The 13,249-nt window shown below is 38.8% G+C and overlaps 2 protein-coding genes across 2 annotated transcripts; both read left to right on the top strand.

Moving 5' to 3' along the window:
* Positions 1-732: 732 nt before the first annotated feature.
* Positions 733-1,972, top strand: LOC106011831 (sushi, von Willebrand factor type A, EGF and pentraxin domain-containing protein 1-like). Its single transcript, XM_013082845.2, has one exon. It carries the CDS (start codon positions 861-863, stop codon positions 1,764-1,766), a length of 906 nt encoding a protein of 301 aa, XP_012938299.2. The 5' UTR covers positions 733-860; the 3' UTR covers positions 1,767-1,972.
* Positions 1,843-12,947, top strand: LOC101848044 (sushi, von Willebrand factor type A, EGF and pentraxin domain-containing protein 1-like). The gene is made up of 4 exons (XM_013082840.1): positions 1,843-1,869; positions 3,036-3,257; positions 4,101-4,211; positions 12,819-12,947. Exons 1-4 carry the CDS (start codon positions 1,843-1,845, stop codon positions 12,945-12,947), a joined length of 489 nt encoding a protein of 162 aa, XP_012938294.1.
* Positions 12,948-13,249: the final 302 nt, after the last annotated feature.

The raw sequence follows: 13,249 nt of genomic DNA on the forward strand, positions 1-13,249 counted from the left end.
AACTAACCTCTTGGACAGACTTCGTATTGTAATTGAATTACGGTCAAATGTATGTTTATAATGTACTCTGACTCATTTATTAGTGGTATGTATAAGATGTTTTTAATCTGTGGTATAAAGGTTACGTTCTTCGCCGATTCACACAGAGATGTGAGCTTTTTCCACAAATAGTGTCGATGAGGGCGTTTAAAAAGTTGCTATTAGAATTAGAATTAAAAATACTAATGACTGATTTTCTTTGGAAATCATAAAAAGCAACATCATGTAAGTGTACTCACAGTTAGTCAGCTTTTTGCCTGCAAACGGATCATCATCATCATCATCATCATCATCATCATCATCATCATCATCATCATCATCATCATCATCATCATCATCATCATCATCATCAGCATCATCATCATCATTATCATCACGTGTTTTGTCTGAAGCAGACATTCGCGGTCATGGCTCTCCACCCTTTCTCTCATTGGATGCTCTTTTGAATGAGATGCTGTTCATTGTGCTGTTGGTCGCCCAGCTGTTCAGACCATTCATAATGTTTGTGCTTTGTCTTCCATGGCTTTTCTTCTCTTCAATTTTTTCCAGTCATGCTTATAAAGGGTTCACAAGAGGATATTTTGTCTTCTTTACTTTGCGCACTGGCTAATACAGGGTAATAAAAAAACTGTACCTATACAACTTTGTTTGTAAATAGTTTCTTCTACACTGAAGTTTTGCGTTTCAAATTTGCAAACAACATTTGGAAATCAAAAGGAATTTGTCTGATATTCATCTTAAATAATTCCACAGAATAGTTTTGCTCTACGTAACACGTAAAAAACAAGTCATTTCCTTTTTCGAAAATAAATTTCTTCTTTATGAATTTTATGCCAAACAAATTCCTTTTGAATGAATTATATACCTGTTCCAATTACAACATTCTAGTACCAATTTTGTACCAGATATTCAGAAAAAAGTCATACTGTATTTTTTGGAGCACTCTGTATTTGAATGAATCGTTTCTTTCCACACTTTCAAAAGGTTCAGGAGTTGCTTTTTGCAATGACGCACGTGAATGGAACTTGAGCTCTGTCGCATGTGATGAAGTAATGTGTCAACATCCTCCTGATATCTTTGGCGCAAATGTTTCCTTCAGTGGCGTGACTGTTGGGTCCACAGCGAGCTACTCCTGTTTAGAAGGTCATCGCCTGAATTCCTCTTCCAATACAATTGACTGCAAGGCAGATGGGTCTTGGTCGGACAGTAGCGATGTCAAATGCACAATGGTCACGTGTGATGTTCCCCCGACAGTCGACGGCGCTGTTGCGAGCATTGTGACCCCTGGAACGTTGTTCGGAAATGACGTCAGCTACAGCTGTGAGCCTGGACGAACACTCACGACTCCTTCCAACTCCAAACTTTGTACAGAGGATGGTTGGGACGATACACCAGTCGTTTGTGACACCGCCAATAACTCGATCAACTGTGGGGATGCGCCTGTGGTCGAGTACTCTGTGCGTACAATTACGTTAAACAATGGACAGCACACTGTGAGCTATCAATGCAACACTGGCTTCAGACTGGAGAGTCCTGAAGCTACAACAAAAACATGCTCCAGTGAAGGATGGAGTACAGAGCCTGTGAAATGTGTACCGGTAAGATGTGGGGCCGCTCTCGAAGTCTCAAATGCCGACGCCAGCGTCATTAATGGTATTGTTGGACTTGAGGCAATCTACGAATGTCATCCAGGTTTCAAGATGAAAACAACGTCCCAAACTAAGTAAGAAACATGGTCTCATATTGTTTTTCTTCTCTATGAATACAACCTATGCTGCCAATCATATCTTTACTCTCGCCATCATGACATTTGCCACCGATATTATCGAGGTGAGTTTTTGCTGAGACCTTTGATATGTCATCACTCTTATGATAAACACCAACAACACCCACACACCATGATGATACTTGAGCTCATAAGTATTTACATCTATTAAGATAAACACAAATTATCTACTATAAACTTGTAAACAATTCCACCCCCCTCCTCACAACGTTCTAAAAAAAAACTCACCGCAAAGACATCTCCTTATATACCCCTGTAAACTAGTAAAAAATTAAATGCGCAGAGTAGTGGTTTTAGAGAATACAGGCAAGTACATCTACACAGAGAGGTTAATATTTGTACAGCTCCAAACATTAGAATGAGTGACCAATGTGTTTACACAAGCGCTTTCTTTTTCAGACATTGTTTAGAAAATGGGACATGGTCGGATGACAATATTGTATGTGGACTTATCGACTGCAACGCGCCCCCTGAAGAAGAAAATACAGTCATTGTCTACACGGACACAACGCTGAATTCTAAAGCCAACTACACTTGCAAACCAGGTTTCATCTCTTTGTCAAACTTGACATACATATCTAGAACTTGCAGCCAGGACGGAGAATGGAAGACCCAGGATGACGGCGTACTTAACTGCACGGTCGTTGATTGTGGCCACCCACCGCACATTCCGAGGAGCACCAAAAGCTTTGAAGACACTATGTTTTCTAGTACAGTGACGTATACATGTGACCAACCTTACGTTATGTACGACAACGGGTCAGCAAAGTGTAGCGAAACCGGAAACTGGCAAGGTGTTGACACGATAAGGTGTTTGGCGACTGAGTGTCTCCATCCTCCCCGAGTGCCTAAAGGCGCTTTAATTACTACTGGTTACAACTCAGGTGGGTATTTTGCAGGATACGCCTGTGAAAATGGAAAGGTTGGGAGTGCAGTATTCCTGACATGTTCCGACAACGGGGCATGGTCACCGGTTGATATGGTTTGCGACGACGATGTCTGTGAAAACCCCCCGCCAGTGGCCAACACATCAATAAGATGGACGTCTGTTACAGTAGGGTCCACAGCGACCTATGAATGTAATCCAGGCTTCGTATCGAAGAGAACATCGCAGACTCGAACTTGCCTACCAAGCAAAAAGTGGTCAAAGGAAAGGATTTACTGTCGTTGGACTAGCTGTGCTGATGTTCCAGCGCTTGAAAACGCACAGCTTGTTAATCATTCTGTCGCTGAAAACAGTGACAAGGCCAACCCAAATACACGTGCAGTTGCTGAGTATAAGTGTTTTGAAGGTCACGTCGTACCAGGAACGACAAACATTGTCCACACTTCATCCTGCTCTGTTGACGAAGGAGGCTGGAATATGAACATCATTGGCTGTCTACCCATAGACTGCGGAGAGCCTCCGTTTGTGGAGCATGCTGTGGTCGATGTAAGTGTAAGATTAGAGTTTTTAAAAAGGCATTGTGTTTTCTTTAGTTTGATTAATGGTTGTGGCCGAAGATTGATCTCAGAAGTGTGATATCGTTGCTGATCTGATTAAGAAACAGATTTTGATAGAAGTTTCAAATACGCTGGAACTGACCTTTTCTTTTAGTATGGTCAAAAGCTGTGTGGTATGACATGGGTTTAAACGCATAAAATGTGTAAAAAGGCAAGACATTCAATGTAATGTCCATTTCCAAATTGCATTAATTGAGTCCCGATATTTTTGCTTTTAGATGACAATTCCCCCCTTCCCCTCCTCCTTTTTGCACTATAACCTTACAGAATCGAAGATAAATTTACTCGAGTCACAAGTGGTTTGCAGTGATTTGCACGATGGTTGGGGAACGCCACAGTCAGATATCAGATTTTTTCCTATACAATGTGTTCGTTATTTCTGACTATTGTGTTGTTTTTTCTAATCAAGACATGCCATTATAGATGTTGTCTCGTACCTGTTTCTTTGTGCGTAATGTTCCTTCAATAAAAAAAAAAATACAATACCATTGTGTTTCTATTGTAAAGGTGTGGTCTTTGCCCAGACGCAGAAAGCCGATTCCCGCGGACGGAAGATTGTCGCATGACTATATCTCCATCTATCTAGATCTAGCTCTCACGGAAAAAATAAAGGCAAACGGGATAGAAGTTAGTTTTCATAGCCATACCTTTTGTAATACAGTTGTTGGAAATTTTGGGTTAATTTAAGGGCTTTTGTAAATTGCCTTGTTTCTATCAAATATTTCACAAAATCTAACTATATTCTAACATTTCCGAAATCTCCAACGTGCAGATAACAGGTACAACGTACGAGTCAACAGCTTCTTATTCTTGTGAGTCCCCTCTGTTTGCCATCGGATTCCTGAACTCTTCAACCTGCTCTTCATCCGGAAACTGGACAGTGGTAAATGTAACCTGTGAGTCGTGCGACCCACAACAACCAATCAGAAACGGATCGCTCTTACTTCTGAGAAGTGGAAGAGATCTATTTGCAAGAAAGGCTACATACTCATGTGATACAGACTTCACAGCTCTCTATCCTAATACGATTTTCAGTTGTGAGCTCAAGGCTGGCCTTGCATTGCCTACATGGGACATGCCCGATGGAGTTTTATGTGGTCAGACTCGGTGGGTCTACACAGAGCCAGTAAGTTGGTTATGTTTTTAATAATAATAATAATAATAATAATAATAATAATAATAATAATAATAATAATAATAATAATAATAATAATAATAATAATGATAAATTACATTTACATAGCGCATTTCCACAAATAAGTGTTCAATGCGCTGTACAATAATATAAAGAACATATGCAGCGCACAGCTCATAATATTAATCCTCTTTCTCTCTCTCTCTCTCTCTCTCTCTCTCTCTCTCTCTCTCTCTCTCTCTCTCTCTCTCTCTCTCTCTCTCTCTCTCTCTCTCTCTCTCTCTCTCTCTCTCTCTTTCTTTCCTTCTTTCTTTCTCTCTCTCTCTCTCTCTCTCTCTCTCTCTCTCTCTCTCTCTCTCTCTCTCTCTCCCCAGTACATCCTTGAGTAAAGACAACCCCACAAAGCTTACCCAGACACCCTCGCACACATTGATGAATTCACACAGTCATAAATTCTTACAGTACAGAACAACATGAATAAACGATACTGAGAGAACATAATAGATACTGAGAGAACATAATAATATTTGTAATGGGAATGTCAGAAATTACAGATTGAAGCTGGACTGAAGCAAATGCGTTTTAAGTGCTGATTTAAATTTTGATAAAGTGGTGGACTCTCGTAGATGAGCTGGTAAAGCTTTCCACAGGGAGGGGGCGTGGAGTGAAAAAGCTCTCCCTCCGAGTGTCTGACTTTTACTTTGGACAGGTCTTTAAAGTCTTTTCGTCGTCGATTTTAAAGGCCGAGATGGTATATATTCGATGACCATGTCACAAAGATATGTCAAAAAGACCATGTCACAAAGGTATGATGGTGCAATGTTGTAGACACACTTAAAACAAAGAATAATTATTTTGTACTGAGTTAGTGCTTTCACCGGGAGCCAATGTAGTTGAATTAGCATTGGTGTTATGTGCTCTTTTTGCGAGCAGCTTGGTTCTGGGGTCGCTGTAATATATTTAAAGTTTCAGTGGGAAGGCCTCCATACAAAGAATTACAGTAGACAAGACGTGAAAGGACAAAAGAAGAGATGAGGGTTTTGATGGAATCAACTCTAAAATATGTCGACATTTGTCCTATTCTGTGTAGTTCTAAATAAATTACCTTACATAGATGGTTTATATGATGGTGAATAGAGAGTTTGCAGTCAAAATAAACGCCTAGATTTTTCGCTTTATCTGTGAAAAAGATGTTATCATTCCCAATACATATATGGTCAAAATTGCAAAGCAATATCCCTGGTTTGGCATTGCAAAACAGAACTTCGGTCTTATCATCATTCATTTTGATATCATCCATTTTTTTACCTTCACAATATATTTTTCCATGCTGGTAACTATACAATTGAAATGTGTTGGTAAAACAGACTTGTACAGCTGAGTGTCGTCCGCGAACATGTGGTAGTTAACGATGTGCTTCCTAATTATTTAATCTAAGAGTTTTGTATGTGTGCATAAGAGTGGTCCGAGCACGGACCCTTGGGGCACGCCAAATTGCAAGCTGAAAATGGATGACATTTCACCATTTACAAGTACAGACTGTGTACGATTAAACAAACAGAACTAAAAACCATTCAAGAACAGTCCCAGATTCGCCAAAGCTATGGTCTAACCTCCTGATCAAAATTGAATGATCGATGGTATCAAATGCAGCACTTAGATCGAGTAAGGCAAGAACAGACACTTTGCTTTTGTCTGCTCCACAAAGGAGGTCATTCTGGACTTTTTAAAATGCAGTCTCTGTGTTATGAAATGCTCTGTAGGCCGACTGATAACATTCTAAAAGATCATTTTCTTAAAGATGCGCTCTTAATTGAATTTGAACAACTTTTTGTAAGATTTTAGACACAAAAGGTAGGTTAGAGACCGGCATATAGTTCTTAAACTCATGCGGAGATAACGACTGCTTCTTTAGTAGAGATGTTACGACTGCGTGCTTAAAACACGAAGGCATTGTTCCTGAAAGGAGTGAATCATTAATAATAGCTGTTACAACAGCAATAACAACGTCAAGATGGTTGACTAATAAAAGTGTCAGGATAGAGTCAAGGCAGAAGGACTTCGGCGGTGATTACATTACGATCTCTTTCACTGTGTCCTGTGAAACAGGTTTAAAATTACATAGGAGGTCCTCGTGGAACTCCTCGGATTCAGATGCAGATGAACTGTGCTTATCTAACGTGTCTTTTATTGTAGCATTTTTTTCCCCGCAAAGAATGTTCCAAAGTTATTTGCTAACTCTCCTGTGGGAGAAGCACAAGGAATAGAAGCAGATTTAGATTTTCCACAAAGTGAATGAACAAGGTGAAAGAGACTTTTATATGTTTTTGACTTTGATATAATGTTATTGTAAAAGGAACGTTTCGCTACGACTATGAGTTCTTTGACTTTCCTGTGAAGTTGTCTATAGATGTCCCTGTGCACGGTGCGTCCTTGTGCCTGCCATCTCCTCTCTGCTTGTCGTCGCTCCGCTTTGCCTGCTTTTGACGCTCCCTTACTTATTTTTATTATACTGTCTTCGACATGCGGGAACAATTCGCTAAATCGAATTAAACGAATACATGTAAATAAACTAAGTGATTAATCAATTAATAAAAGAAGACTTCTTCTGGTAAGGTACTGTGTCCTTAAAAAGTAAGCTACTTATATGTTTCTCAATACTCAACTCATGAAGCTACAAATGAGTACTTGGCGATTGGTAGAAGCACAATTTGTTCAAGACATTATGATAGTGGTATGCCTCTCACACCGAACATGATACAAGGCGTATACTCTGGCTTGGTTGAGGGAGGAGGGAGGGGGTAAACATTTTAATGATAACATTGAATGAAAGAGCCTGCCAATACAATAATTGGAAAGTAATGTGATCCTTCAGGGGGCCACACCATTGTAAATAACCACGAAAATGCCTCATTCATCCCTTACGCATTTACCTCCTTTCACCAACTGTTTATGTTAAACGATTCACTTGTTCATGCCAGTTTAAAACACCCATTTCTAAGAAATTGCTCATACAAAGTTTTTTCCTGTTACATTCTCTTTGACGGCTCAGTCCTCTTGAGACAATATCCTTAATATCTGTCAGTAGCACCTTGTTCTTGGGCATTACGATTCATTATAGGAATCACAGCACAGTACTTTTAATCTTTTTGGAACGGAAAATGGGAAACATTAACTCATGAGACATGACTTTTTAAGCAGACGTCGCTACCTCTTGTGATGATCTCACTTCATATTGACACCATAATGGCAACACACTTAACCAACCATTCTCTCTCACAACTTCCTATAATAAATTTTGTAAGCAGAAATCTTATTTGCAACAGGCTCAAAGGATCCGTATCTTAAAATCCTTGGGAATTGGCAAGAGAGAGAGAGAGAGAGAGAGAGAGAGAGAGAGAGAGAGAGAGAGAGAGATAGAGAGAGAGAAGGAGAGAAGTGGGAGGGGGGAGGAGAGACAGATAGACAGACAGACAGACAGACAGACAGATTCACAGACAGACTAACAAACAGACTGACAAACAGACTGAAAGACAGACTGAAAGACAGACTGAATGACAGACTGAAAGACAAACTGGGGGCTCTAGTTTATCTTGACAGGAGTGGCCTATGCGAAGGCTATTCGGGACAGGGAAAAGACAGAAAGGTACTTCCTCATAATATTATAACATGACACGATTCTTCTTTGGCTAGTGCTTTCAATACTTGTTGGTGATGAAAATGTATTTTCTTTTTTATATTCTCCACCCCCCATCCACCACCCCTCCTTCCCAGATAGTGCACGGGACGACGCTTTACCCGGTGTACCGAGAACTGTTCGTCAACAAGGTGGTAGGGTGTGTAAAAGGAACGTTTCGTATGTCGGACCGAAGGTGCTTATAAGTCATGATCATGAACTCGTTCATATGTAACCCGCTTTTCTATTGCTGATGTTCTCCCTGCCCTTGTTGTCACAATGTAGGGGTTTTCAAAAAATGTGTTTTTCTTTAAGTGAAAAGAAACACCTCCACATAACAATGATCATTTGGTTCTGGGGAAAATTAAGACAGACACCGAAGTAGTAGGACATACCAGTGGCGCCCTCCAACCTCCCCGCTCGATACAATGTAGGAGGGCGGTGCTCTTAGTCCCCTCTACCGCCTTATGAAAAAAAATTTATATATAATGTGTGTGTGTCACGACGTAGTGGAATCAGGCGCTCATCAATTTTCAGGCATGTGGAGCTATTGATATTATCTTAAAGGTAATTCATTTGCCCCCTGCTTTCGAAGAGATAAACGTCCATTTATCTGGAATGAAAGTCGCGATTTTTGCGATTGAAGGAGGTGGGGTCACTTGGTTTTAGAATAAAAATTAGAGAGAAAATGTCGCCAAAGTTTGGTGACTTACATAGCTTAAGAGTCTTTGGAAACTGCAAATTAAAAATTTTTTAACCCTTAATCAACGTTTTTCAATAAAATCCACAGATAAAAGTGTTTTTGAAAGGACATACAAGATGTTGAGTCATAAAACAAAAATTCGAAAAAATGTCCAAACTGGCCGAAAAATGCCGATTTCTCGATTTTTTAAATTTTGACGAGCGCCTGATTTCACCAAGATGCCTCACATATGGGTAATTGAGTCAAGTAGCGTTTTTATTACAGGGGAGAGAGCCCTTTTCATGGCGCGTCTTTCTATCTTGGTTTTATGGCTGTACAATTAAAGTTTAGGAAATTTTGGACTTTTGAAAATATGCGTTGTGGCCTAATTACATATCGATATTGTTATGAAAAGAGAAATTGTAATCATTTACCCCATAACTATTTACTGTATACCTCAGCAAATCAGACAAGGGTTAGGCTGGCCAATGGATATTGACATAGACAAATCAGATCGAATAAATTTCAGTTATTTTGAAACACACAAAAAGTTAATTTTTTGCCTTTCTTGCAAAGTTTCATTTTCAGCATATACTTTTTTCTGTCATAAGACGGCTGCCTGCCTGTACGACGGGCGGAGGGGAGGAAATAATTATTTTAAGAGAAACCAGTAGAAGGCCTCTTTGCACTCGCAATGTATGGTAAAACAGCTTAGAAACGATTACCGCAGAAACAACAACAACAACAACAACAACAACAACACGACCATCACCACATCACCACTACTACTACTACCAACAAGAACAAAAAAAAAACGACAACAAAAAACAACAACATCAACAACAATGAGAACAAAGACAACAACAACAGCAACAACAGCAACAACAGCAGTAACAGTAACAACAACAACAACTACAGCAACAAAAACAACAACGACAACAGCGACAACAACAACAGCAACAGCAACAAAAACAGCATAACAACGACAACAACGACAACAAAAAAACACGCACTAAACAACGCGCAACTGCTTCCTCAAAGTTGTAAAGTTCTTCGTCATCTGGAATTATTTCAGGATGATCGTGAAATTCTATGGCGTAACAACAGACGGGCTGATTTTCATTCCAGGCAGGGCCAGACAATCTAATTCTGGCGAGAAACTCACATTTTCAACAAGACAACCTGGGGAAGAGGAATTATCATTCTCACAAGAAATGGATTTTCCTTTCGATGATATAAATAACTTGGTAGACCTATGTATTCACATACATAAACATGACCAAACATTTTCGGTGAGTACTCTTTTCCAACAATTTTGTTTTAAAATGGGGATATTCCTGATGACATCACTCTATCTTCCTACAAACGGTGTTTCAACAGTGATACGAGGGTGGATTAAAAAATTAAAGTGTTGGAAGTTGTGAAATGTCACCAAAAAACAACAACAACCCAACAACTTTTACAGCTATTGGCTTGGAATGTTCAGTCTCTGGAAGCTTTTACTCTCCTCGATTTTATATCCAGGATTTTAGCCTCACGGTGTCTTCTGGAAAGCACAACGATAGTCCCCTATCCATCAAACCAGAAACTAACCAACCAAAAAGTCGCCCATCATTTGGGAACAGTAGATGAAGTAGAGCACCGTTTTGTTTCCTCAGCAATTAGTGAGAATTCCTCTTGTATGTATATGTGTCCACTAAAACTACAAGTCCTCTTCCTGAAAAAAGATGGGTCGGTTGGAATGCCGCTTAGTCTCGTCGCGTGGTGACTTATCAGCCACACTGCCGTAAGCTGCGCTGTCAGCGTAATGATTTGAAAATAGAGTCACTCCGAAATTCGAATTTTGATATATTTAAAAAATAGTCACAGTTTCATTTTGATTTGTTTTCCTCAAACAAATTGGGTAACTGATCAGTCTTTCAATTTAGCAAAGCAAAAAAAAAAAAAAAAAAAAAAATGGCGCCAAAATGAAAAAAGGCGTGTTGTCTGCTTACGACAGCATAGGCCTAAATCTAGTCAGGGATAAAAAAGAAGTTTTTATTATAAGTTCCTATGAAAAATCTAATGTTATTTTTGTAATGAGTTCCTCAAAATCAAGAGAGTCTACGCGTAAACCTCTTGTTTAAAAACACATTAACAATTATACTTTTTCAAAAACAATCCATGGATTGATAGTCCCTTCTTGGGTTCCTAAACCTTTGTCTTGTTCGGGAATACCGGATACGAACAGATAAAAAATAGGACCGTTCTGCTTTGGTGGACACCCTACCTTAATCAGCTTCCAGTCTACTTTCAGCGTTGAATTGGCAATAGCTCTTGAGTGCGCTCAGTCTTTCGGCATGCATATCTTTCAGTGTGTGTATATATTTATAGATATATATGCATGTATATATTGTAGAGCGAAGGAAATAACACCAACATAACTTTCTACATCGTAAGACAAAGCTGTAATGAAGGAATAGAATGAAAAAGACAACACACTTACAACAGTGAGCGATGACTCACTCCCCGGTGATACCAACTTAGCAGTTAGCCCGATGTCGTTGTGTGTGTAGATACTATTTGTACGTATGTGTGTGTGTGTGTGTGTGTGTGTGTGTGTGTGCGTGTGTGTGTGCGTGTGTGTGTGTGTGTGTGTGTGTGTGTGTGTGTGTGTGTATGTGTGTGTGCGTAAGCCTGTATGTATGCTGTCGCTACAATATGTAATATACATGTATTTAAATTATATATATATATATATATATAAATATATATATATGCATAAATATAAATATATATATGTATATATATATATATATATATATCTATATATATATATATATATATATATATATATATATATATATATATATAATGTATATGTGTGTATTAAGTGCGCGCACCGCTGTGGCTTTAATCTTTAATGTTTCTCCAGGTGGTGTGAAACATTTCTTTATTATTTTTATTTTTTGCGCGCGCGATAAAGTAAAACTTACGCCAGCTATTTTTGTGATATTGATTTGATAATTGTTTTGTGGGGCTCCGGATATTTTAATTTTTGAGAGGAGAATATAGACTCTTCTCGCGCGCCCACCAATATTATAGCGCCCCCCCTCTTTTACAACCCCCCCCACCCCCGCATATAAGGGAAAATACAAGATTGTTTTATATTGTTTTTGTTTTGTTTTGTTTTGCAATATTTTTTCTCTCTGATGGCATTACAATCTATAAATTTAAAATACATTAAGCAGTCCTGGTATATGTTGCTCCAGGTCATTTCAATAAATAGATAACGGCTGCCCAATCACTCTTAATATTTTAATGTTGTTTTCATTTCGTTCTTTATATAAAAAATATGAGCTCATTCACAACAATTTTTCAAAATATTTGAAAACTTGCACCTTTGAATAAAACCACTTTTCCAAACGACGACTGCTTGATTTCAAGAACTTGTAAAGTTAACACAATATACATGTACATGAACATGCTATACATGTACATGAACATGCATACGCTTTCTAAATCAACTCTAACCTAAGCGGACGTTCATACTATTCCAGCACAATCGATAACTGTATGCGCAGCATATTATGAAAAGAGAAGTACTTTGAATGAGAAGGACTAGCTATAAAGATGGCATTTTATGAGGTATGTTTAAAAATGAATCTTAATTTTTACTGCCGACGGCGCATCTTTCAACTGTTCTGTGAGAGGGTTCCACATAGATTGAGCTAGATGAGGAAAAGACTTCCCAGCGGGTTTCTTTTTATCCTTCTTTCCTTTATACCTGTATATGAGTGTGTATGTATAGACATACAATTATATGACCAACAACCTCAACAACAACAACAACAACAACAACAACAACAACAACAAAAAACAACTACAACAACAACAACAACAACAACAACAACAACAACAACAACAACAACAACAACAACAACAAAATAGCATCAGCAGCAGTATTCTAACTTCTTTTCACCCTGTTTCTACAACAAGATTCCTATTCTTTTTTCAGACCACAATATCTGGCACGACGCAGAAGACCCTTAAAATCCCCGAAAGCATTCCCATTGGAAACACCAGCGTTTTTGTAGTCAAGCCCAATTCACTGGCTTTATCTGAAGTTGACATTACTTACGAGTAAATGTTGTGAAATTTTGTTGTTGGTTGTCTTGCTTCAACTCAACGCCCTGTTGGAACAGAAATAAGTTCTTTCGAAGGTGAACTCACAGGGCCTAGGGGAATCAATCACCAGCTTGGTCCTCGGTGTCTCTGTAATATTATTATGCTTATTGGACACTGGTTCCAAAATCATTATGTAAAAGTTGACAGCGTCATTGCCTTTTTTCTGGTAAGTGTTTTACGGCATTCGCAACTGCAAAAGGTCATATGAGCGCGCGGGACACATTACGCAATTTCAGTTTGGTAGGAATTAATGTTGAATTT

Source organism: Aplysia californica, unplaced genomic scaffold (assembly GCF_000002075.1).
Source record: "Aplysia californica isolate F4 #8 unplaced genomic scaffold, AplCal3.0 scaffold00196, whole genome shotgun sequence".
In the NCBI taxonomy this organism is placed as follows: Eukaryota; Metazoa; Mollusca; class Gastropoda; order Aplysiida; family Aplysiidae; genus Aplysia; species Aplysia californica.

What these genes read in the sequence shown, in the direction of transcription:
- LOC101848044 (XM_013082840.1), top strand. Translation starts at nt 1,843, where the DNA reads ATGACATTTGCCACCGATATTATCGAG. An exon ending in TGGAGCATGCTGTGGTCGAT is followed by an intron (nt 3,258 to 4,100) that starts GTAAGTGTAAGA and finishes TCCAACGTGCAG; the next exon opens with ATAACAGGTACAACGTACGA. An exon ending in CATCCGGAAACTGGACAGTG is followed by an intron (nt 4,212 to 12,818) that starts GTAAATGTAACC and finishes TTCTTTTTTCAG; the next exon opens with ACCACAATATCTGGCACGAC.
- LOC106011831 (XM_013082845.2), top strand. Translation starts at nt 861, where the DNA reads ATGAATTTTATGCCAAACAAATTCCTTTTGAATGAATTATATACCTGT.